A 27,571-nucleotide genomic window follows, 5' to 3' on the forward strand; every position below is an offset into this window, starting at 1 on the left:
ATTGAGGTATGTGGCAGTTTTTATTTTCTGAATGGAATTGATGAGAAAAGCCTGCCATACCGTTAAAATGACATGTATGTATACACTTCAGTATTCTGGGGATGGTATTTCACCGGAACTACTGTGTTAAGGTCACTAATCCTTTTAATAACTATTCTCATGTTAAACGTTTTTGCTGGAATGTAGAATCGTTTACATTGCTGAGGTACTGTGTGAATAAATGTTTGGGCATTATTTTCCACTTGGCAGTTTTTTGCTTTAATTGTGACAGTTTCGTTTCTCTTCACTGCTGTGTGGGAGAGGGAGGGGCCGTTTTTGGCGCTCTTTGCTACGCATCAAAAAATTCCAGTCAGCTACTTTTATATGTCCTGCATGATCCGGTTCATCTCTGACAGATCTCAGGGGTCTTCAAACTTCTTTGAAGGGAGGTAAATTCTCTCAGCAGAGCTGTGAGAATTCTTATAGTGACTGTGTATAAAAAACGATGTTTTGTTTTCTTATGTACAAATTTAATTAGTGTTGTTTTTTACTAATGGGAAAATGAGGCCTCTGTTGAACAGATTTGCAAGGCTGCAACTTGGTCTTCGCTTCATACTTTTTCCAAATTTTACAAATTTGACACTTTTGCTTCTTCGGAGGCTATTTTTGGGAGAAAGGTTCTTCAGGCAGTGGTTCCTTCTGTATAATGAGCCTGCCTATCCCTCCCGTCATCCGTGTACTTTTGCTTTGGTATTGGTATCCCAGAAGTAATGATGACCCGTGGACTGATCACACATAACAGAATAAAACATAATTTATGCTTACCTTATAATTTCCTTTCTTCTGTTGTGTGATCAGTCCACGGCCCGCCCTGTTTTAAGGCAGGTAAATATCTTTTAAATTATACTCCAGTCACCACTTCACCCTTGGTTACTCCTTTCTCGTTGTTTCTTGGTCGAATGACTGGGACTGACGTAGAGGGGAGGAGCTATATGCAGCTCTGCTGGGTGAATCCTCTTGCATTTCCTGTTGGGGAGGAGTTATATCCCAGAAGTAATGATGACCCGTGGACTGATCACACAACAGAAGAAAGGAATTTATCAGGTAAGCATAAATTATGTTTTTCCGGTCTCTTAGAGGATTTCGGAAATTGTTACTAAGGAGTGGGATAGACCAGGTATCCGTTCGCTCCCCCTCCTACTTTTAAGAAAATGTTTCCCATATCTGACGCCGTGCGGGACTCCTGGCAGACAGTCCCTAAGGTGGAGGGCGCTATTTCTACCCTGGCTAAGCGTACAACTATACCTATCGAGGACAGTTGTGTTTTCAAAGATTCTATGGATAAAAATTTAGAGGGTCTTCTGAAGAAAATATTTGTTCACCAATGTTTTCTTCTCCAACCTATAGCGTGCATTGTTCCTGTAACTACTGCATCGTCCTTTTGGTTCGAGGCTCTGGAAGAGGCTCTTCAGGTTGAGAACCCGTTAGATGATATTCTGGATAGAATTAGGGCTCTCAAGCTAGCTAATTCTTTCATTACAGATGCCGCTTTTCAATTGGCTAAATTAGTGGCGACGAATTCAGGTTTTGCCATTAAGCGTTATGGCTTAAATCCTGGTCTGCTGATGTGTCATCAAAAGCTAAGCTTTTAGCCATCCCTTTCAAGGGTAAGACCCTATTCGGGCCTGAACTGAAAGAGATCATCTCAGACATCACTGGAGGGAAAGGCCATGCCCTTCCTCAGGATAAGACGAATAAGATGAGGACCAAACAAAATAATTTTCGTTCCTTTCGGAACTTCAAAGGTGGTCCCTCTCCCTCTTCCCCTGCCGCAAAGCAAGAGGGAAATTTTTGCTCAGTCCAAGTCAGTCTGGAGCCCTAATCAGACATGGAACAAGGGTAAACAGGCTAAGAATCCCGCTGCTGCTACCAAGACAGCATGAAGGGGTAGCCCCCGATCCGGGACCGGATCTAGTAGGGGGCAGACTCTTTTTGTGGTTCCCAAAAAAGAGGAAACCTTCAGACCAATTTTGGATCTCAAGATCCTAAACAAATTCCTCAGAGTCCAATCCTTCAAGATGGAGACCATTTGGACTATTTTGCCAATGATACAGGAGGGTAAATATATGACCACCGTGGACTTAAAGGATGCGTATCTACACATTCCTATCCACAACGATCATCACCAGTTCCTCAGGTTCGCCTTTCTGGACAAGCATTACCAGTTTGTGGCTCTTCCCTTCGAGTTGGCCACAGCTCCCAAAATTTTCACAAAGGTGCTAGGGTCCCTTTTGGCAGTTCTAAGGCCGCGGGGCATAGCGGTGGCGCCTTATCTGGACGATATCTTAATCCAGGCATCAACTTTCTAACTAACCAAGTCTCACACGGGGATCGTGGTGGCTTTTCTAAGATCTCACAGGTGGAAGGTGAACATACAAAAGGGTTCACTTATCCCTCTCACAAGAGTTCCTTTCCTGTGAACTCTGATAGATTCAGTGGACATGAAAAATTTTCTGACGTAGGTCAGGAAATCAAAAATTCTCTCCATCTGCCGAGCTCTTCATTCCATTCCACGCCCGTCAGTGGCTCAGTGTATGGAGGTAATCGGCTTTATGGTAGCAGCAATGGTCATAGTTCCGTTTGCTCGCTGGCATCTCACACCACTGCAACTTTGCATGCTCAAACAGTGGAATGGGGATTATACAGATTTATCTCCTCAGATAACACAGGATCATCTGTCCAAGGGAATGTGTTTCCGCAGGCCAGCGTGGGTCATAGTGAAGACGGACGCCAGCCTATTGGGCTGGGGTTCAGTCTGGAATTCCCTGAAAGCACAGGAATTGTGGTCTCAGGAGGAGGCTCGCCTCCCGATAAATATTCTAGAACTGAGAGCAATATTCATCGCTTTTTCGTAGCATATATCAATCATCAGGGGGAACAAAGAGTTCTCTAGCGATGATAGAGATTACCAAAATAATTTGATGGGCAGAGACTCACTCTTGCCATCTATCAGCAATCTATATCCCAGGAGTGGAGAACTGGGAAGCGTATTTTCTAAGTCGTTAGACTTTTCATCCGGGGGAGTGGGAACTCCATCTGGAGGTGTTTGCACAATTGATTCAGCAATGGGGCACACCAGAATTGGATCTGATGGCGTCTCGTCAGAACGCCAAACTTTCTTGTTACAGGTCCAGGTCGAGGGATCCTCAGGCAGTACTGATAGATGCTCTAGCAGTACTCTGGTCGTTCAACCTGGCTTATGTGTTTCCACCATTTCCTCTCCTTCCTCGTTTGATTGCCAGAATCAAACAGGAGAGAGCTTCGGTGATTTTGATAGCACCTGCGTGGCCACGCAGGACTTGGTATGCAGACCTGGTTTACATGTCATCTCTTCCACCATGGTCTCGGCCACTGAGACAGGACCTTCTGACTCAAGGTCCGTTCCAGCATCCAAATCTAGTTTCTCTGCGGCTGACTGCTTGGAGATTGAACGCTTGATCTTATCCAAGCGGGGTTTCTCGGAGTCGGTCATAGATACCTTGATTCAGGCTCGAAAGCCTGTCACCAGGAAAATTTATCATAAGATATGGCGTAAATATCTTTATTGGTGCGAATCCAAAGGCTACTCATGGAGTAAGGTCAGGATTCCTAGGATTTTGTCCTTTCTCCAAGAAGGATTGAAGAAGGGGCTATCAGCTAGTTCCTTAAAGGGACAGATATCTGCTTTATCAATTCTACTGCACAAACGTCTGGCAGATATTCCAGACGTTCAGTCGTTCTGACAGGCTTTAGTTAGAATCTAGCCTGTGTTTAGACCTGTTGCTCCGCCATGGAGTTTGAATTTGGTTCTTAAAGTTCTTCAAGGGGTTCCGTTTGAACCTATGCATTCCATAGATATTAAGCTTCTATCTTGGAAAGTTCTGTTTTTAGTTGCTATCTCTTCGGCTAGAAGAGTTTCTGAACTATCTGTATCGCAATGCGACTTGCCTTATCTCGTTTTCCATGCTGATAAGGTGGTTTTGCGTACCAAACCTGGATTCCTTCCTAAGGTTGTTACTAATAGGAATATCAATCAAGAAATTGTTGTTCCTTCTCTGTGCCCTAATCCTTCCTCTCAGAAGGAGCGTCTGTTGCACAACTTGGATGTGGTTCGTGCTTTGAAGTTTTACTTGCACGCGACCAAAGATTTCCGTCAAACATCTTCTTTGTTTCTTGTCTATTCTGGAAAACGTAGAGGTCAAAAAGCTACGGCTACCTCTCTTGCCTTTTGGCTGAAAAGCATCATCCGTTTGGCATACGAGACTGCTGGACAGCAGCCTCCTGAAAGAATTACAGCTCACTCTACTAGAGCGGTGGCTTCCACATGGGCTTTTAAAAATCATGCTTCTGTTGAACAGATTTGTAAGGCTGTGACTTGGTCTTCGCTTCATACAAATTTGATACCTTTGCTTCTTTGGAGGCTATTTTTGGGAGAAAAGTTCTTCAAGCAGTGGTGCCTTCTGTTTACCCATCTGTCTTGTCCCTCCCGTGTCCTGTAGCTTTGGTATTTTTTCCCACAAGTAAGGATGAATCCGTGGACTCGTCTTACCTTTTATAGAAGAAAAGTAAATTTATGCTTACCTGATAAATTAATTTCTTCTATGGTAAGACGAGCCCACGGCCCGCCCTGTCACTTTAAGACAGATTATATTTTTTTGATTTAAACTCAGTCACCTCTGCACCTTGTAATTTCTCCTTTTTCTTCCTGTACCTTCGGTCGAATGACTGGGGGTGGAGCTAAGGGAGGAGCTATATAGACAGCTCTGCTGTGGTGCTCTTTGCCATTTCCTATTAGGAGGATAATATCCCACAAGTAAGGATGAATCCGTGGACTCGTCTTACCATAGAAGAAATTAATTTATCAGGTAAGCATAAATTTACTTTTTTGTTGCTGTGTAATTATTGCTTGAAATTATATATAGATATAATAATTGTATAATTTAAATGTGATATATATATATATATATATATATATATATATATATATATATATATATATATATATATATATATATATATATATATATATATATATATATATGGGTTTCTCACAGAAAAATTACCTACAGTAAAATAAAGATGAGTGAAAATATTAATGCAGCATGCTCTGTTGTATTTCAGTGCATTTGTTTTCAAGGTGTTTATCTTGTACTGTGAGTTTTTTTTCAAGCTGTTCTTTTATCTCTTGTAGGGTACAAAGAAGTGAGGCTAGTTTGGAAGGGGACAGATTATATGAAGCACCAGTTATGATGGACGAAGATGAGGAGAATCTCCAGAAAGCACTTGCGCTTAGTCGACAACAAATTGACATGGAAGATGAAGAAGCAGATTTACGTAGAGCAATTCAGCTTAGTATGCAAGGTAGGCTGCACGCACAAGCTTTCTGGTCTTTCCAGTTCACAAATCTGTTTATCTACTTTTAACATTCATATAAGAGCTAATTTGTAACTTGCAGTGTATAGAAATAGTAGGGATTAAAGGACCACCCAATGCAATAGTTACTTAATTAACAAGTACATAATAAAAAGACAATGCAAAAGTACGGACTCTGAATTTTAAATAAGCAGTAGATTTTTTTTTCTGACAAATTTAATTTCTCTTGCAAGATGTATCGATTCCACGGATTCATCCATACTTGTGGGATATTCTACTTCCTTACAGGAAGTGGCAAAGAGAGCCCCCACAGTAGAGCTGTCTATATAGCTCCTCCCTTAGCTCCACCCCCAGTCATTCTCTTTGCCTACTCTAAGTACTAGGAAGGGTAAAGTGAGTGTGGTGACAAAAATTTTAGTTTTTATTTTCTCAAGCAAAAGTTTGTTATTTTAAATGGTACCAGTGTGCACTATTCACTCTCTGGCAGAAAAGGGATGAAGATTTCTGCAAGGAGGATGATGATCTTAGCACTTTGTAACTAAGATCCACTGCTGTTCTCACTAAGGCTGAGGAGTACAGGAAAATTTTAGTTGGGGGAACGGTTTGCATGCTAAGCTGCATTGAGGTATGTTGAATCATTTTTTTTCTAGACAGACTGTGATAATTTTAGAAAAGGCTGGCAATATCCCCATGAGGGAAGGGTAAGCTGTATTCAGACACTTAGTATGGAATCCCAGCTTGCATAAAGGGATCATTTGTTACTGGTGACACTTAATAGAAAAAACGTTTTTTTAACACTTAACGTTTTTTGAGGGACTTTAAGGGGTCATTGTGGCTTATTTAAGGGTTATTAACCCACATGGCTAGTTTAGAAACTCTTTGGTGTGTTTCTTTTAGGCCCCACTAACATCGAGTGAGGTGGGAGGGGCCTATTTTCGCGCCTCAGTCCCGCAGTTTCTTTTACTCTGAAGACATCCAACTGCTTCTCCAGAGGGTCCTGCTGTGTTTGAGGGCCTAAAAGTAGTTTTTTCCCCCACATATCTAGCCTAAAGGGCAGGTAGACGTTTTCTCAATCCGGTTTTTACATTAAGGGGTTAATCGTTTATTTGTCTGGCTGTGCAAACTTACTAAGGCTTTATGATTCTACTGTAAAGATTTCGTGTAGTTTACTGCTTTTTTACACTGTTTTGCAGAGTTTGTGCATCTTTTTTTCTCTTAAAGGCACAGTACCGTTTTTTTCTAAGTATTTATTTACTTTGAATAAAGTGTTTTCCAAGCTTGCTTGTTTCATTACTAGCCTGTTTTAACATGTCTGACATCAAGGAAAATCCTTGTTCAATGTGTTTAGAAGCCATTGTGGAAGCCCCTCTTAGAATGTGTCCCACTTGCACTGATATGTCTATAAATTATAAAGAGCATATTATAGCACTTAAAAATATAGCAATAGATGATTCTCAGTCAAAAAATGAGGGTTTGCCATCTAGCTCTCCCCAAGTGTCACAACCAGTAACGCCCGCACAAGTGACGCCAAGTAACTCTAGTGCGTCAACTTAATTTACTTTACAAGACATGGCCACAGTTATGAATACAACCCTCACAGAGGTTTTATCTAAACTGCCTGGTTTACAAAGAAAGCGTGACAGCTCTGGGTTAAGAACAAATGCTGAGCCTTCCGATATACCCTCGCAATGTTCTGAAGTAAGGATAAGGGATTTGCTATCTGAAGGAGAGATTTCTGATTCAGGAAAGACGCTCCCTCAGACAGATTCTGATATGACGGCCTTTAAATTTGTTTGAACACCACCGCTTGTTGCTCAGGGAGGTATTAGCGACTCTGGATGATTGTGACCCTATAGTGGTCCCAGAGAAATTGTGTAAAATGGACAAATACTTAGAAGTTCCTGTTTACACTGATGTTTTTCCAGTCCCTAAGAGGATTGCGGATATTGTTACTAAGGAGTGGGATACACCAGGTATACCATTCGCTCCCCCTCCTGTTTTTAAGAAAATGTTTCCCATATCTGACACCATGCGGGACTCGTGGCATACGGTTCCTAAGGTGGAGGGAGTTATTTCTACTCTCGCTAAGTGTACAACTATACCTACCGAAGACAGTTGTGCTTTCAAAGATCCTATGGATAAAAAATTAGAGGGTCTCCTAAAGAATATTTTTGTTCATTAAGGTTTTCTTCTCCAACCTATTGCGTGCATTGTTCCTGTAACTACTGCAGCTGCTTTCTGGTTTGAGGCTCTAGAAGAGGCTCTTCAGGTGGAGACTCCATTAGAGGATATTATGGATAGAATTAAGGCCCTTAAGTTGGCTAATTCTTTCATTATAGATGCCGCTTTCCAACTGGCTAAATTAGCACGCAGGGCGTTATGGTTTAAGTCCTGGTCTGCTGATGTGTCATCAAAATCTAAACTTTTGAACATCCCCTTCAAAGGAAAGACCCTATTCAGACATCACTGGAGGGAAAGGCCACGCCCTCCCTCAGGATAAAGTAAATAAAATGAGGACCAAACAAAATAATTTTCGTTCCTTTCGGAACTTCAAGGGTGGTCCCGCTTCAGCTTCCCCTGCTGCAAAGCAAGAGGGGAATTTTGCCCATCCAAGTCAGTCTGGAGACCTAACCAGGCTGGGAACAACGGTAAACAGGCCAAGAAGCCTGCTGCTGCCTCCAAGACAGCATGAAGGGGTAGCCCCTGATCCGGGACCGGATCTAGTAGGGGGCAGACTCTCTCTCTTCGCTCAGGCTTGGGCAAGAGATGTTCACGATTCCTGGGCTTTAGAAATTGTGTCCCAGGGATATCTTCTGGACTTTAAAGACTCTTCCCCCCCCCCCCCCAAGGGGGAGATTTCACATTTCTCCATTGTCTGCAAACCAGACAAAGAGAGAGGCGTTCTTACGCTGTGTAGAAGACCTACATACCATGGGAGTGATCCGCCCAGTTCCATAAGCGGAACAAGGGCTAGGTTTTTACTCAAATCTGTTTGTGGTTCCCAAAAAAGAGGGAACTTTCAGACCAATCTTGGATCTCAAAATTCTAAACAAATTCCTCAGAGTACCATCATTCAAGATGGAGACTATTCGGACTATTCTACCTCTGATCCAGGAGGGTCAATATATGACTACCGTGGACTTAAAGGATGTGTATCTACACATCCCTATTCACAGAGATCATCGTCAATTCCTCAGATTCGCCTTTCTGGACAGGCATTACCAGTTTGTGGCCCTTCCCTTCGGGTTGGCCACGGCTCCCAGAATTTTCACAAAGGTGCTAGGGTCCCTTTTGGCGGTTCTAAGACCGCGGGGCATAGCAGTGGCGCCTTATCTAGACATCTTAATTCAGGCGTCGACTTTCCAACTAACCAAGTCTCACACAGACATCTTGTTGGCTTTTCTGAGGTCTCACGGGTGGAAGGTGAACATAAAAGAGTTCTCTCTTCCCTCTCACAAGAGTTTCCTTCCTAGGGACTCTGATAGACTCGGTAGAAATGAAAATATTTCTGACTGAGGTCAGAAAATCAACTCTTAACCACTTGCCGAGCTCTTCATTCCATTCCTCGGCCATCAGTGGCTCAGTGTATGGAGGTAATTGGACTCATGGTAGCGGCAATGGACATAGTTCCTTTTGCCCGCCTACACCTCAGACCACTGCAACTATGCATGCTCAAACAGTGGAAGGGGGATTATGCAGATTTATCTCCTCAAATACATCTGGATCAGGAGACCAGAGATTCTCTTCTCTGGTGGTTGTCTCAGGACCACCTGTCTCAGGGAATGTGTTTCCGCAGGCCAGAGTGGCTCATAGTAACGACAGATGCCAGCCTGCTAGGCTGGGGTGCAGTCTGGAACTCCCTGAAAGCACAGGGCTTATGGTCTCGGGAGGAAACTCTCCTCCCGATTAAACATTCTAGAACTGAGAGCGATATTCAATGCGCTAGCTGCGGCCAAATTCATCAGATTCCAGTCGGACAACATCACGACTGTAGCTTATGTCAATCATCAAGGAGGAACACAGAGTTCTCTAGCGATGATGGAAGTAACCAAAATAATCTGATGGGCGGAGACTCACTCTTGCCATCTTTCAGCAATCCATATCCCAGGGGTAGAGAACTGGGAGGCGGATTTCCTAAGTTGTCAGACTTTTCATCCGGGGGAGTGGGAGCTCCATCCGGAGGTATTTGCCCAGCTGACTCAGCTATGGGGCACACCAGAATTGGATCTGATGGCGTCCCATCAGAACGCCAAGCTTCCTTGTTGCGGGTCCAGGTCCCGGGATCCCAAGGCGGTACTGATAGATGCTCTAGCAGTGCCCTGGTCCTTCAATCTGGCCTATGTATTTCCACCGTTTCCTCTCCTCCCTTGTCTGGTTGCCAGAATCAAGCAGGAGAGAGCTTCGGTGATTCTGATAGCACCTGCGTGACCACGCAGGACTTGGTATGCAGACCTAGTGGACATGTCATCTGTTCCACCGTGGACTCTGCCATTGAGGCAGGACCTTCTAATCCAAGGTCCATTCAAGCATCCAAATCAAATTTCTCTGCGTCTGACTGCTTGGAGATTGAACGCCTGATTTTATCAAAGCGTGGTTTCTCTGAGTCGGTCATTGATACTCTGATTCAGGCTAGAAGGCCTGTCACCAGGAAAATCTATCATAAGATTTGGCGCAAATATCTTTATTGGTGTGAATCCAAGGGTTACTTATGGAGTAAGATTAGGATTCCTAGAATATTGTCTTTTCTCCAAGAAGGATCGGAGAAGGGATTATCAGCTAGCTCCTTAAAAGGACAGATTTCTGCTTTGTCTATTCTTTTACACAAGCGTCTTGCAGATGTCCCAGACGTTCAAGCGTTTAGTCAGGCTTTAGTCAGAATCAAGCCTGTATTCAAACCTGTTGCACCGCCATGGAGCCTAAACTTAGTTCTTAAAGTTCTTCAAGGGGTTCCGTTTGAACCTATGCATTCCATAGATATTAAGCTTCTATCTTGGAAAGTTCTGTTTTTAGTAGCTATCTCTTCGGCTCGAAGAGTTTCTGAGTTATCTGCTTTACAGTGTGACTCACTTGTTTCTAATAGGAATATCAATCAGGAAATTGTTGTTCCTTCGCTGTGTCCTAATCCTTCTTCAAAGAAGGAACGTCTGTTGCACAATCTTGATGTGGTTCGTGCTTTAAAGTTCTACTTACAAGAAACCAAAGATTTCCGTCAAACATCTTCATTGTTTGTTGTTAATTCTGGTAAGCGGAGAGTCCAAAAGGCTACGGCTACCTCTTTCTTTTTTGCTGAAAAGCATCATCCGTTTGGCTTATGAGACTGCTGGCCAGCAACCTCCTGAAAGGATTACTGCTCATTCTACTAGAGCAGTGACTTCCACATGGGCTTTTAAAAATGAGGCTTCTGTTGAACAGATTTGTAAGGCGGTGACTTGGTCTTTGCTTCATACTTTTTCCAAATTTTACAAATTCGATACTTTTGCTTCTTCGGAGGCTATTTTTGGGAGAGAGGTTCTACAAGCAGTGGTGCCTTCCGTTTAAGGTACCTGTCTTGTCCCTTCCTTCATCTGTGTCCTAAAGCTTTGGTATTGGTATGCCACCAGTATGGATGAATCCGTGGACTCGATACATCTTGCAAGAGAAAACAGAATTTATGCTTACCTGATAAATTTCTTTCTCTTGCGATGTATCGAGTCCACGGCCCGCCCTGTCTATTTAAGACAGGTAGTATATTTTTATTTAAAAAACTTCAGTCACCTCTGCACCCTATAGTTTCTTCTTTTTCTTCCTAGCCTTCGGTCGAATAACTGGGGGGTGGAGCTAAGGGAGGAGCTCTGCTGTGGGTGCTCTTTTTGCCACTTCCTGTATGGAAGGAGAATATCCCACAAGTATGGATGAATCGTGGACTCGATACATCGCAAGAGAGAGAAATTTATCAGGTAAGCATAAATTCTGTTTCTTTCATGTAATTAGCAAGAGTCCATGAGCTAGTGACGTATGGGATATACATTCCTACCAGGAGGGGCAAAGTTTCCCAGACCTTCAAATGCCTATAAATACACCCCTCACCACACCCACAATTCAGTTTTACAAACTTTGCCTCCCATGGAGGTGGTAAAGTAAGTTTGTGCTAGATTCTACGTTGATATGCGCTTCGCAGCAGGCTGAAGCCCGGTTTTCCTCTGAGTGCAGTGAATGTCAGAGGGATGTGAAGAGAGTATTGCTTATTTGAATTCAATGGTCTTCCTCTAGGGGGTCTATTTCATAGGTTCTCTGTTATCGTTCATAGAGATTTCTTCTCCTACCTCCCTTTTCAGATCGACGATATACTTTATATACCATTACCTCTACTGATTCTCGTTTCAGTACTGGTTTGGCTATCTACTATATGTAGATGAGTGTCTTAGGGTAAGTTAGTCTTATTTCTATTTATGACACTCAAAGCTATGGTGGGCACTTTATATGTAAAGTTCTAAATATATTTGTTTAAACTTATATTTGCCATGATTCAGGATATTTAGTATTCCTTCATTCAGACTGTCAGTTTCATTTTCGGAAATTTTTCATAATTGCGTCATTTTTGACGTATGTGTATTGCGGACGTTTTTTTGGCGCCAAAAAATATGGGCGTCATTCTTGGCGCCAAAATGTGTGGGCGTCATTCTTGGCGCCAGTTTTATTCACATTATTTCAGTCTCACTTTTCAGTTGCTTCTGGTTTTCTAGAAGCTTGTTTCATTTTGCATTTTTTCCCATTCCTGAAACTGCCATTTAAGGAATTTGATAATTTTATTAACTTTATATGTTGTTTTTTCTTTTACATATTGCAAGATGTCACTACCTGACCCTGGATCAGAATCTACTTCTGGAAAAGCGCTGCCTGATGTCGGTTCTACCAAAGCTAAGTGCATTTGTTGTAAACTTTTGGTAACTGTTCCTCCGGCTGTTGTTTGTGATAGTTGTCATGATAAGCTATCAAAAGCAGATAGTATTTCCATTAGTAATAATCCATTACCTGTTGTTGTTGTTCCTTCAACATCTAATGTTCAGGATGTTCCTGTTAATGTTAAAGAATTTGTTTCTAAATCTATTCGGAAGGCTCTGTCTGTTATTCCTCCTTCTACTAAACGTAAGAGGTCTTTTAAAACTTCACACATTTCAGATGAATTTTTAAATGACCACCATCATTCTGACTTATCTATTTCTGATGTGGATCTATCTGATTCAGAAGATTCTACCTCAGATATTGACACTGTTAAATCTTCATATTTATTTAAGATGGAGTTTATTCGTTCTTTACTTAAGGAAGTGTTGATTGCTTTAGATATGGAGGAGTCTAGTCCTCTTGATATTAAAACTACTAAGCGTTTAAATGCAGTTTTCTCTTGTTAAGTGTATCCAGTCAACGGATCATCCATTACTTGTGGGATATTCTCCTTCCCAACAGGAAGTTGCAAGAGGATCACCCACAGCAGAGCTGCTATATAGCTCCTCTCCTAACTGTCATATCCAGTCATTCTCTTGCAAGCCTCAACCAAGATGGAGGTCGTAAGAGGAGTGTGGTGTTTTATACTTAGTTTATTCTTCAATCAAAAGTTTGTTATTTTTAAATGGTGCCGGAGTGTACTGTTTATCTCAGGCAGTATTTAGAAGAAGAATCTGCCTGCGTTTTCTATGATCTTAGCAGAAGTAACTAAGATCCATGGCTGTTCTCACATATTCTGAGGAGTGAGGTAACTTCAGAGAGGGAATGGCGTGCAGGTTTTCCTGCAATAAGGTATGTGCAGTTAATATTTTTCTAGGGATGGAATTTGCTAGAAAATGCTGCTGATACCGAACTAATGTAAGTAAAGCCTTAAATGCAGTGATAGCGACTGGTATCAGGCTTATTAATAGAGATACATACTCTTAAAAAAATGTAATATAAAACGTTTGCTGGCATGTTTAATCGTTTTTATATGTATTTGGTGATAAAACTTATTGGGGCCTAGTTTTTTTCCACATGGCTGGCTTGAATTTTGCTTAGTAACAGTTTCCTTAGGCTTTCCACTGTTGTAATATGAGTGGGAGGGGCCTTTTTTAGTGCTTTTCTGTGCAGCTAAAAATACTGACAGAGACATTCAGCTTCCCTCTGCATGATCCAGGACATCTCTGGAGGGCTCAAAAGGCTTCAAAGTCGTTTTTGAGGGAGGTAAAAAGCCACAGTAGAGCTGTGGCAGTTGTTGTGACTGTTTGAAAAACAAAAAACAAAAAAAAAAACGTTTTTGTCTTTTATTATTCAGTTTTGGGTATTAAGGGGTTAATCATCCATTTGCAAGTGGGTGCAATGCTCTGCTAACTTGTTACATACACTGTAAAAATTTTGTTAGTGTAACTGCCTTTTTTCACTGTTATTTCAAATTTTGACAAAATTTGTGTTTCTTAAAGGTGCAGTAACGTTTTTTATATTGCTTGTAAACTTGTTTAAAGTGTTTTCCAAGCTTGCTAGTCTCATTGCTAGTCTGTTTAAACATGTCTGACACAGAGGAAACTACTTGTTCATTATGTTTGAAAGCCATGGTGGAGCCCCATAGGAGAATGTGTACTAAATGTATTGATTTCACCTTAAACAGTAAGGATCAGTCTTTAACTATAAAAGAAATATCACCAGAAGATTCTGATGAGGGGAAGTTATGCCGACTAACTCTCCCCACGTGTCAGACCCTTCGCCTCCCGCTCAGGGGATGCACGCTAATATGGCGCCAATTACATCAGGGACGCCCATAGCGATTACCTTGCAGGACATGGCTGCAATCATGAATAATACCCTGTCAGAGGTATTATCCAGGTTGCCTGAATTAAGAGGCAAGCGCGATTGCTCTGGGGTTATGAGAAATACAGAGCGCGCAGATGCTGTAAGGGCCATGTCTGATACTGCGTCACAATATGCAGATCATGAGGACGGAGAGCTTCAGTCTGTGGGTGACATCTCTGATTCGGGGAAACCTGATTCAAAGATTTCTAATTTTAAATTTAAGCTTGAGAACCTCCGTGTGTTGCTTGGGGAGGTATTAGCTGCTCTGAATGACTGTAACACAGTTGCAGTACCAGAGAAATTGTGTAGGCTGGATAAATACTATGCAGTACCGGTGTGTACTGATGTTTTTCCTATACCTAAAAGGCTTACAGAAATTATTAGCAAGGAGTGGGATAGACCGGGGGTGCCTTTTTCCCCACCTCCTATATTTAGAAAAATGTTTCCAATAGACGCCACTACACAGGACTTATGGCAGACGGTCCCTAAGGTGGAGGGAGCAGTTTCTACTTTAGCAAAGCGTACTACTATCCCGGTTGAGGACAGTTGTGCTTTTTCAGATCCAATGGATAAAAAATTGGAGGGTTACCTTAAGAAAATGTTTATTCAACAAGGTTTTATTTTACAGCCCCTTGCATGCATTGCGCCTGTCACGGCCGCTGCGGCATTCTGGTTTGAGGCCCTGGAAGAGGCCATCCATACAGCTCCATTGACTGAAATTATTGACAAGCTTAGAACACTTAAGCTAGCTAACTCATTTGTTTCTGATGCCATTGTTCATTTGACTAAACTAACGGCTAAGAATTCCGGATTCGCCATCCAAGCGCGTAGGGCGCTATGGCTTAAATCCTGGTCAGCTGACGTGACTTCGAAGTCTAAATTACTCAACATTCCTTTCAAGGGGCAGACCTTATTCGGGCCTGGTTTGAAGGAAATTATTGCTGACATTACTGGAGGTAAGGGTCACACCCTTCCTCAGGACAGGGCCAAAGCAAAGGCCAAACAGTCTAATTTTCGTTCCTTTCGAAATTTCAAGGCAGGTGCAGCATCAACTTCCTCCGCTTCAAAACAAGAGGGAACCTTTGCTCAATCTAAGCAGGCCTGGAAACCTAACCAGTCCTGGAACAAGGGCAAGCAGGTCAGAATGCTTGCTGCTGCCTCAAAGACAGCATGAAGGAACGGCCCCCTATCCGGCGACAGATCTAGTAGGGGGCAGACTTTCTCTCTTCGCCCAGGCGTGGGCAAGAGATGTTCAGGATCCCTGGGCGTTGGAGATCATATCTCAGGGATATCTTCTGGACTTCAAAGCTTCCCCTCCACAAGGGAGATTTCATCTTTCAAGGCTATCTGCAAATCAGATAAAGAAAGAGGCATTCCTACGCTGTGTGCAAGACCTCCTAGTTATGGGAGTGATCCATCCAGTTCCGCGGATGGAACAAGGACAGGGTTTTTATTCAAATCTGTTTGTGGTTCCCAAAAAAGAGGGAACATTCAGACCAATTTTGGATCTAAAGATCTTAAACAAATTCCTCAGAGTTCCATCTTTCAAAATGGAAACTATTCGGACCATCCTACCCATGATCCAAGAAGGTCAGTACATGACCACAGTGGACTTAAAGGATGCCTACCTTCACATACCAATTCACAAAGATCATCATCGGTTTCTAAGGTTTGCCTTTCTAGACAGGCATTACCAATTTGTAGCTCTTCCCTTCGGGTTGGCTACAGCCCCGAGAATCTTTACAAAGGTTCTGGGCTCACGTCTGGCGGTTCTAAGACCGCGAGGCATAGCGGTGGCTCCGTATCTAGACGACATCCTGATACAGGCGTCAAGCTTTCAAGTTGCCAAGTCTCATACAGAGATAGTTCTGGCATTTCTGAGGTCGCACGGGTAGAAAGTGAACGAGGAAAAGAGTTCTCTATCCCCACTCACAAGAGTCTCCTTCTTAGGGACTCTTATAGATTCTGTAGAAATGAAAATTTACCTGACGGAGTCCAGGTTATCAAAACTTCTAAATGCTTGCCGTGTTCTTCACTCCATTCCGCGCCCTTCGGTAGCTCAGTGTATGGAGGTAATCGGCTTAATGGTAGCGGCAATGGACATAGTGCCATTTGCGCGCCTTCATCTCAGACCGCTGCAATTATGCATGCTGAGTCAGTGGAATGGGGATTACACAGATTTGTCCCCTCTGCTAAATCTGGATCAAGAGACCGGAGATTCTCTTCTCTGGTGGTTGTCTCGGGTACACCTGTCCAAGGGTATGACCTTTCGCAGACCAGATTGGACAATTGTAACAACAGATGCCAGCCTTCTAGGTTGGGGTGCAGTCTGGAATTCCCTGAAGGCACAGGGATCGTGGACTCAGGAGGAGAAACTCCTTCCAATAAATATTCTGGAGTTAAGAGCGATATTCAATGCTCTTCAGGCTTGGCCTCAGTTAGCAACACTGAGGTTCATCAGAATTCAGTCGGACAACATCACAACTGTGGCTTACATCAACCATCAAAGGGGAACCAGGAGTTCCCTAGCGATGTTAGAAGTCTCAAAAATAATTCGCTGGGCAGAGTACCACTCTTGCCACCTGTCGGCAATCCATATCCCAGGTGTGGAGAACTGGGAGGCGGATTTTCTAAGTTGTCAGACTTTCCATCCGGGGGAGTGGGAACTCCATCCGGAGGTGTTTGCTCAGTTGATTCATCGTTGGGGCAAACCAGAGTTGGATCTCATGGCGTCTCGCCAGAACGCCAAGCTTCCTTGTTACGGATCCAGGTCCAGGGACCCAGAAGCGATGCTGATAGATGCGCTAGCAGCGCCTTGGTTCTTCAACCTGGCTTATGTGTTTCCACCGTTTCCTCTGCTCCCTCGACTGATTGCCAAAATCAAACAGGAGAGAGCATCGGTGATTCTGATAGCACCTGCGTGGCCACGCAGACCTAGTGGACATGTCATCCTTTCCACCATGGACTCTGCCTCTAAGACAGGACCTTCTGTTACAAGGTCCTTTCAATCATCCAAATCTAATTTCTCTGAGACTGACTGCATGGAGATTGAACGCTTGATTCTATCAAAGCGTGGCTTCTCCGAGTTAGTCATTGATACTTTAATACAGGCACGAAAGCCTGTTACCAGGAAAATCTACCACAAGATATGGAGTAAATATCTTTATTGGTACTCATGGAGTAAAGTTAGGATTCCTAGAATATTGTCTTTTCTCCAAGAGGGCTTGGACAAAGGATTATCAGCTAGTTCCTTAAAGGGACAGATTTCTGCTCTGTCTATTCTTTTGCACAAGCGTCTGGCAGAGGTTCCAGACGTCCAGGCATTTTGCCAGGCTTTGGTTAGATTTAAGCCTGTGTTTAAACCTGTTGCTCCCCCGTGGAGCTTAAACTTGGTTCTTCAAGGAGTTCCGTTTGAACCCCTTCATTCCATTGATATTAAACTTTTATCTTGGAAAGTTCTGTTTTTGATGCCTATTTCCTCGGCTCAGAGTCTCTCTGAGCTATCTGCCTTACAATGTGATTCTCCTTATCTGATTTTTCATGCAGATAAGGTAGTTCTGCGTACCAAACCTGGGTTTTTACCTAAGGTGGTTTCTAACAAGAATATCAATCAAGAGATTGTTGTTCCATCGTTGTGCCCTAATCCTTCTTCAAAGAAGGAACGTCTTTTACATAATCTGGACGTAGTCCGTGCCTTGAAGTTTTACTTACAAGCTACTAAGGATTTTCGTCAAACATCTTTCCTGTTTGTCGTTTACTCTGGACAGAGGAGAGGTCAAAAAGCTTCGGCAACCTCTCTTTCCTTTTGGCTTCGGAGCGGGTTAAGCCTAGCCTATGAGACTGCTGGACAGTAGCCCCCTGATTACAGCTCATTCTACTAGAGCTGTGGCTTCCACCTGGGCCTTCAAAAATGAGGCCTCTGTTGAACAGATTTGCAAGACTGCGACTTGGTCTTTGCTTCACACTTTTTAAAAATTTTACAAATTTGATACTTTTGCTTCTTCGGAGGCTGTGTTTGGGAGAAAGGTTCTTCAGGCAGTGGTTCCTTCCGCTTAATCCTGCCTTGTCCCTCCCATCATCCGTGTACTTTATGATCCGTGGACTGGATACACTTAACAAGAGAAAACATAATTTATGCTTACCTGATAAATGTATTTCTCTTGTAGTGTATCCAGTCCACGGCCCGCCCTGTCCTAAGGCAGGTCGAAATTTTAATTAAACTACAGTCACCACTGCACCCTATGGTTTCTCCTTTCTCTATTTGTTTTCGGTCGAATGACTGGATATGAAAGTTAGGGGAGGAGTTATATAGCAGCTCTGCTGTGGGTGATCCTCTTGCAACTTCCTGTTGGGAAGGAGAATATCCCATAAGTAATGGATGATCCGTGGACTGGATACACTACAAGAGAAATAAATTTATCAGGTAAGCATAAATTATGTTTTTAAACCTCCTGTGGTTATTCCAGTTTTTCCAGTTCCTGATGCTATTTCAGAAGTAATTTCTAGGGAATGGAATAGTCTGGGTACTTCATTTTCTCCTTCTCCAAGGTTTAAGAAATTGTACCCTTTGCCATCTGATAGATTAGAGTTTTGGGATAAAATCCCCAAAGTTGATGGGGCTATTTCTACTCTTGTTAAACGTACTACTATTCCTACGGCAGATAGTACTTAGTTTAAAGATCCTTTAGATAGGAAGCTTGAATCCTTTCTGAGGAAGGCTTATTTATGTTCAGGTAATCTTCTGAGACCTGCTATTTCTCTTGTAAGGTGTATCCAGTCCACGGATTCATCCATTACTTGTGGGATATTCTCCTTCCCAACAGGAAGCTGCAAGAGGATCACCCACAGCAGAGCTGTCTATATAGCTCCTCCCCTAACTGCCACCTCCCAGTCATTCTCTTGCAGCTCTCGACAAGGGAAGCAGCTAGAAAGATGTGGTGCATTAATGTAGTTTATCTTCAATCAAAAGTTTGTTATTTTCAAATGGTACCGGAGCTATACTATTTTTGCCTCGGGCAGAAAGTTGAAGAAGAGTCTGCCTGTGGTCTTTGATGATCTTAGCAGGTTGTAACTAAGATCCATTGCTGTTCTCACACATAACTGAAGAGATGGGTAACTTCAGCTGGGGGAATAGCGTGCAGGGTCTCCTGCTCTGAGGTATGTGCAGTTTTAAATTTTTCTAGAGAAATGATAAGCTAGAAAATGCTGACAATACCGGATTTATTTAAGGTAAGCCTGATTACAGTGATTTAATAACGACTGGTATCATGCTTGCTGTAAAGGGTAATATTTGTATTATTTGCTCACATTACTGAATAGATATAACGTTTGCTTGAGGTGTATAAACGTTTATTTCCTATTGGTGATAAAACTTTATTCTGGGGCCCAGTTTTTCCACATGGCTGACTAGATTTTGCCTAGGGATAGTTTTTTAAGGCCCTCTCACTGTGAGTACAGGTTGGGAGGGGCCTATTTTCCATTAGTTTTTGCCGTTTGAGACATCCAGCTTCCCTGAAGGAGTCCCCTGAACATATAGGACCTCTCTAAGGGGTTTTTGTGCCTTCCAAAGTCTTTGTATGGGCAGGTAGGGCCACAGTAGAGCTGTGGCAGTTTGTTGTGACTGTTTAAAAACGTTTATATCGTTTTTTTGATCCGGTTTTGAAACTAAGGGGTTAATCATCCATTTGCAAGTGGGTGCAATGCTCTTTCAGCCTATTATACACACTGTAAAAATTTCGTAAGATTTACTGCTTTTTTCACTGTTTTAGCAGTTTCTGTGATTGTTTTTTTCTCTTAAAGGCACAGTACCGTTTTTATTTTTTGCTTGTTCAGTTATTAAAGTGTTTTCCAAGCTTGCTGGTCTCATTACTAGTCTGTTTAAACATGTCTGACATAGAGGAAACTCATTGTTCATTATGTTTAGAAGCCATTGTGGAACCCCCTCTTAGAATGTGTACCAAATGCATTGATTTTACTATAGATTACAAAGACTATATTCTGGCTTTAAAAAATGTATCACCAGAAGAAATTGACAAGAAGGAAGTTATGCCATCTAACTCTCCCCACGTATCAGATCCTATAAATCCCGCTCAGGGGACGCCAAGTACATCTAGCGCGCCCATTGCGTATACCTTGCAAGACATGGCGGCAGTTATGAATCATACCCTTACAGAGGTATTATCTAAACTGCCAGGATTGCAAGGAAAGCGAGACAGCTCTGGGACTAGAATAAATACAGAGTTCTCTGACGCTTTAGTAGCTATCAAAGAAAGGAGTACTGGATGCTCCGGTTAAAACTTAGCGAAATTTTATTGATTCATCTTTAAAAACGATACATGGAGAGACAAGAAGACACAATTGCAGGCGCAGCACTAGGGCTTACGCGTTTCGGCTATAGAGCCTTAGTCATAGCATACAGGTGCTGGGCCTGACAGGTGCATTTAACACCTTAGGTTGATTCTTATTGGTTAAAAAAAAATTTAAAAGAGAAAACAACCCGCCCGCTTTTGGAAGTGTCATGATTACTATATGTAAAAAAACTGATACCAAAACAAAGAGATACATTTTAAATTAGAAAGAAGAAACATGTTATACACTGATAGTATTAAACTAATAATGTATAATGCTGGAGAGTGGAATATGTCTGGACATAAGTAGTGTAAAAACGGACATTAAATGAAAAAGGCACAATGTTATCTTAAAGTGCCGGTGCTTGTAGTATGGATATAATCAATAGCAAATAATACAGTGTACATATCCGGAGCTATATACTTGGTACCTATAGATTAGGTGATTTAAAGACCTAAAACCGAGAAAAAGGAAAATGCAAGAAAAAATACACAGATATGCTATATATAAACATGACAACGATGTCGTATGTACAGAAATGGACAATAATAACAGTATATATTTGATTCTAAACTGATGGACTGAAGGAATGAAGAAATATAAAAATAAATAATAATAATAAAGATGGTAAACATTGGGAAAACCCTATAGGTTAAATATAAGCAATGAACTGTGTATGCAGAATAAATAAAGGGATACAGAGGAACTGTGTCCCATTGGGACTATGATTGGGGTCTACGTCTAACTATTTGTAGATATAAGTGTTAAAGAAAAGAGGCCCTAGGTGTGAGAAAGGGTCTAAGGTTAAGAAATTAGGTCCAGGGAAGATAACAAAAGACTGGTAATTTATTCCCAGTAATTTATTAGATCATACCTGGAGTTAAGTCCTTTGGGTATTCTGGTGTCCAGTTTGAACATCCAGAATGCCTCTCTTTTAGCCAGTAGTTGACTGATGTTGCCGCCTCTGCTAGGCAGAACTACTTTTTCAATGATACACCATCTGAATGAACTAAGATCATTATTATGTTTTCCATTGAAATGAAGCACCAATGGTGTGGTTGCTTTACCTATATTAAAGGATGACAAATGTTCTCTGAGTCTTGAATTCATATCTCTGGAGGTAAGTCCTACATATTGCAGATGACATTGAGTGCAAGAGATAAGGTATATTACATTGCTGGCTGTGCAATTGAGGCAAGACTTAATCTCAAAAGTTTGACTAGTAGTATAAGACGTAAAGTCTTTAGTGACCTGGACAAAGTCACAGGGTTTACAACGTCTACTGCCACACTTGTACATCCCGCAGTGCCTCAACCACGAGCTTTGGTTGGTCTCAGTTTTTTTGAGCTCGGTAGGTGCTAGAATGCCTCCCAGGGTGCTGCTTTTCCTATAGGAGCATCTCAGACCTTGATCTACTGTGTTTACCAATTTGTCATCGGCAGCAAGTAGGGCAAAGTGTTTTTTTACTATGTTGCATATTTTGTTGTACTGAGCACTGAATTGCGTGACAAAGTACACTCCATGAGGAGATTTTGAAGGAACACTAGTTGGTTTGTCTTGTAATAGAATCTTCCTGTCAGTTTGTTCAAGGGACCTTTTTGCCCTTGAGACATCATGTAAGGGGTAACCTCTCTCACGCAGTCTTTCTGACAGAATGTCTGCTTCCTTGTTGTAGGTAGATCTATCTGAACAGTTTCTCTTAAGTCTAGTGAATTGTCCTTTCGCGACAGCGAATCTCATTTGTTTAGGATGGCTGCTGTTGCCATGCAACAGGGTATTGCCTGAGATGGGCTTGCGATAGACACTCATAGAGACGCCACTGGCATGTGTACCTGTTAAGGTGAGATCTAAATAGTTAATACGTGTGCTGTGTGACTCAAAGGTGAACTTTAAATTTAAATCATTGGAATTTAGAAATTCTAAGAAGGATAGCACATCTGTCTGTTTGCCTGACCATACCAGGAGGAGGTCATCAATGTACCTCCTGTAAAATTTGATGTCATTTTTATAAGGATTGTCATCTCCAAAGATGCGGCACAGCTCCCACCAACCTAAATATAGGTTGGCATACGAGGGAGCAAATTTGGCTCCCATGGCTGTGCCGCATCTCTGGAGATAGAAATCCCCATCAAATTTGAAAAAATTGTGTGTCAAGAGGAACTCAATTACTGTGATGACATAGGTCTGGAACTCAGAGGAATAGTTACTGTGACTCTGGAGGAAATAGGAAACAGCTTGCAGGCCCTTCATATGAGGTATAGAAGAGTAGAGGGCAACTGCATCTATAGTTAACCACATGTATTCCTCTTTCCATTCAAAAGACTCCAGAATGTTAATTATGTGCTTAGTGTCACGAACATACGATACCAAGGACAGGACCATGGGCTGCAAGATGGAATCGACCCACTGCGAGAGGTGCTCCAAAAGAGAGTCTATCCCACTCACAATGGGTCGGCCTTGAACATTGACAATACTTTTGTGAACTTTCGGAAAAAGGTGGAAACAGGGAGTCCTGGGATATTGTACATCTAAATAATTGACAGTCTTGTCATCCAAGAATCCCTGTTCCCTACCATCATCCAGAATATGTTTCAATTGAGATTGATAGAGATTGGTAGGGTCTCTACGTAATTTTTCATAATCGTCTGTGTTATGTAGTTGGCGTTTGGCCTCTGCAATGTAATCATTCCTGTTCATTACAACTACCGCCCCGCCTTTATCAGCGGGGCGTATCACTATCTGGTTATTGCCCCTGAGTTGGGCTAATGCATCTTTCTGTTTAAGTGTGAGATTTTGTTTGACTCTTTTGGTTTCTTTTTGGAGCTTGATTAGGTCTAATTCAATCCTGTGCTGATAAGTCTCCAGTATTTGCCCTCTACTCATTATAGGGTAAAATTTTGATTTTTCTATAAATGTGGTGCCCATATTGGTTGAACTTGTATCTGTAGAGGACTCTGTGGCTAGAGACTGTAGAGTGACTATATCACACATTTCTGAAAAATCACTAATGTTATTAGGAATAGAGGTCATGGGTGCAGGTTGTTCATTTTGTACAGTGTTTGTACTACTGAAATGTTTTTTCAGGGTCAGGCTCCTGATTAGGCGATTTACATCAATGAGTGTTTGAAAAAGGTTAAAATTACTTGTGGGTGAAAAACCTAATCCTAAAGCTAAAACAGAAAACTGTTGTGATGTTAAGTTCACAGATGAAAGATTAATAACATTGGTTTTCATTTGTATTTGCTCAATGGTTTGTTCCCCCTGCGTGGATATCTGCCCTGACCCGTTTTGGTCTGCCCTCCACTGTGTATTTGATCCAGGGCCTGTGGAAAAACCTGTTCTAGATCATTGGAGGTCAAGCTTGTATTGGTTATATTCACGGTAGGGGGAGCAATGGGCATATGTGAAGTGGTAGGTTGACTAATAGTGTGTTCCTGTGAGTGTAACTCTTTTTGTCTTACTACTGGTATATTCTCTAGGACAGGAGTATATGTGTGCTTGTTCTTTAGTATACCTGTAGGAAGGAAAGGTACATTCTGAACAGTAGGAGCAGCAATGGGCATAGGTTGGGCAGTAGTGGACATAGAGAGTTTGTTGCCCTCATCAGAGGAACATTCGTTATCACTACTTGAGAAAGAAACATTTCTAGAGTTGGATCTGTGTCTTCTACGTCCTCTACTGCCCCTCCGTGTACCTGAGGGGAATTGATTTCGTCTATATTCCCCTCTCTGTTTGCGATTCCAAATATATACAGAGTTGCTCTGATAATCAGAGCGATCCCTTAAAAATTTGGAGTGTTTATTTTCCATTATTAGGCTTTTCCCTCTTGCTACCATGCCCCTAAGAATAGAATCAAATTTAGCAAATTGAGGATCAGAGATACGTTTGTCCATTTCTATTTGTAAGTCTGTGATATCTTTTTTGATTGTGTCCAGTTGTTTAGATTTGTAACTCCTCAGCATAATCATTAGTCTGGAAGAGCATTCGGAAAGGACCTCATTCCATTCTTTAACAAACTCTTTGTCAGTAGCGTCCACGTCAAAGGAGGGAAATTTGTAAAGTCTTAGGCCTCTGGGTATCATACCTTCTTGCATATACTTGTCGAAGGCCCACACATCCCATTGTACCTTGCATTCTTTTAGGAGCAAGTTTTCCATTAATTCGAAAAGGGAGCTAAGTGAAAGGACCTCTTTACTATCAGAAAAAATCTGTTCATAATCCGACTTGTCATTACTCCTGGCCGTGGCAGGCATCAATGAAAAGAAATCTCTGTTGGTATGAGCTTGATTAATATTAGACAAACTGTCCTCCATGTTGAATAGTAATAAGAAATAGAGCCCACAGACTGTCCCAATAATGTGAAAGACCACCTACTGTATCCAAAAGGTACCTCCAGTAGTACCTGAGAGAGCACAATGTAAACAGTAGGAGGGAAACGGTCAGGTGGCCCACACTGAGTAAATGTTACTTGGAGCAAACAGTATTTGCACTTGCAAATACTGTTTGCTCCAAGTAACATTTACTCAGTGTGGGCCACCTGACCGTTTCCCTCCTACTGTTTACATTGTGCTTTAGTAGCTATCTCTGATACACCCTCACAATATAATGAAGCTGAAGCAGGGGAGCTTCAATCTGTGGGTGATTTTTCTGATTCAGGGAAGATACTTCAATCTGATTCTGATATGTCTACATTTAAATTTAAGCTTGAACACCTCCGCGTATTGCTCAGGGAGGTTTTAGCAACTCTGGACGACTGTGACACTATTGTAGTCCCAGAGAAATTATGTAGATTGGATAAATACTATGCAGTACCTACTTACACTGATGTTTTTCCAATCCCTAAAAGGTTTTCTGAAATTATTACTAAGGAATGGGATAGACCAGGTGCACTATTCTCTCCCCCTCCTGTTTTTAAAAAGATGTTTCCTATAGACGCCGCTACACGGGACTTATGGCAGACGGTCCCTAAGGTGGAGGGAGCAGTTTCTACTCTAGCTAAGCGCACCACTATCCCTGTCGAGGACAGTTGTGCTTTTCTAGATCCAATGGATAAAAAAATAGAGGGTTACCTTAAGAAAATTTTTATTCAACAAGGTTTTATTCTCCAGCCTCTTGCATGCATTGCCCCAGTCACTGCTGCCGCGGCTTTCTGGTTTGAGTCCCTAGAGGAGGCTCTACAGGTTGAAACCCCGTTGGAAGATATTATTGACAAGCTTACGGCCCTTAAGCTAGCCAATTCATTTGTTTCTGACGCCGTTGTTCATTTAACCAAACTAACGGCTAAAAATTCAGGTTTTGCTATTCAGGCGCGTAGGGCGCTATGGCTTAAATCCTGGTCAGCTGACGTGACTTCAAAGTCTAAACTTCTCAACATTCCCTTCAAAGGACAGATCCTATTCGGGTCTGGACTGAAGGAGATAATTTCTGACATCACTGGAGGAAAAGGTCACACCCTTCCTCAGGACAGGTCCAACGAATTAAGGACCAAACAGTCTTGTTTTCGGCCCTTTCAAAACTTCAAGAGTGGCGCAGCTTCAACTTCCTCTAACACAAAACAAGAGGGAACTTTTGCCCAGTCTAAGCCGGTCTGGAGACCTAACCAGGCTTGGAACAAGGGGAAACAGGCCAAAAGCCTGCTGCTGCCTCTAAGACAGCATGAAGGAGCAGCCCCCGATCCGGAAACTGATCTAGTAGGGGGCAGACTCTCTCTCTTCGCCCAGGCTTGGGCAAGAGATGTCAAGGATCCATGGGCATTGGAAATTGTGTCCAAGGGTTATCTTCTGGAATTCAAAACCTCTCCTCCAAAAGGGAGATTTCATCTCTCACTTTTTTTTTTTTTTTTTTTTTTTTTTTTTTTATTTTCAAAGAGCTTTATTGAAAAGATTTATGTTTTACAGCAGATTAGAAAATATCAATTCAAACACATTGTGGGTACATAAACAGTCACTGCATAATACTGATTGAGTTGTACAAACATGTTCCTTTACTGTGTCTCCACACGTCCAGCAGGCCATAATTATTATAAGACTATATTTGTAAAGTGAAGAAAAAAAAAAGGCAAATAAATATCTGGTAGACAAATCTATAAGTTATAAATAAAGGAAAGTCAATCCTGTGATTTAAGAGAGTTGTCTGAGCTCATATACAGGACGTGTGGGCTGTGCATGCCAAACGCTCTTTTTATACCCCAGTAGAAGAGACCTCTTATGGATCTCATAACAATAAGGAGAATCAGAAACGGAAAGTTTGGGGGTAACTTGCAGATGTCCAGTGCGTGACTAAACAATAATAACAAACATCAAAACAAACCTAACAAAAACTATTGTGGACAACCAGAACTCGAGTCGATAGTATGAGTTACAGCCACATCTTCTACTTTACAGATAGGTGCATATTTTTACCTTCAGAGATGTAACGGTTTATTGCTCCCTCCCCTGCCTCGTATGCGGGTGGTAAATGAGCCGGAGCTAAGCTCCGCTAAAAAAGTATGGCAAATCTACCCAGCTGTTTAACAGAAGTATCTACACATTCTATGTAGGGACCTGCCCCACACCGCTTCGGCCACTGGCGGTATGGGAGGAGCTGAAGCTAAATTACTCAATGTGTTTTAATGCCATGGGAGTGCCACATATAAAAATATATACATTTAGGGTTACACAAAAGCCAAGGAAGTGTCCTGTCAATAAAAAAAAAACATTATAAGGCTCCAGCTCTGGCTTTGCGGTACAAGTGTGAGTCATATATTGAGAGCAGCGAGGTGTGAAGGCTTTACTTAACATTCTGTCAGCCTATCTACAAATTAAGCATAAAAAAGGGAAAAATAAAACTTAATGAACAGGTGAAATCTAAATAAAGCAATGCAATACATTAACCTATTCACATTTTAACGGCTGGCAGTTAGATGCATTACTTTCATAGCCCCTAGGAGTTGTTTAAGTCGGGTATAAGATTTTAGGATATAGAGCTTTGCTTATGTGTATATCCGACACCCCCCTGGGCCATGAGGTGTCAAATACCGCAGGAAAAGTGATCTGTTTCTCCA

At 42.0% G+C, this 27,571-nt stretch overlaps 1 protein-coding gene across 2 annotated transcripts in view; it reads left to right on the forward strand.

Annotated features, from left to right (window-relative positions):
* The window catches only part of ATXN3 (ataxin 3), a 190,778-nt gene that overhangs the window by 75,063 nt on the left and 88,144 nt on the right, over window positions 1-27,571 (forward strand). For both annotated transcript variants that reach the window (XM_053697548.1, XM_053697546.1), the window contains exon 8: window positions 5,210-5,379. In XM_053697548.1, coding sequence (XP_053553523.1) covers window positions 5,210-5,379 — 170 coding nt within the window. The remainder of the gene's footprint in view (window positions 1-5,209; window positions 5,380-27,571) is intronic.

The sequence above is a fragment of the Bombina bombina genome, chromosome 1 (genome assembly GCF_027579735.1).
Source record: "Bombina bombina isolate aBomBom1 chromosome 1, aBomBom1.pri, whole genome shotgun sequence".
NCBI lineage: Eukaryota > Metazoa > Chordata > Amphibia > Anura > Bombinatoridae > Bombina > Bombina bombina.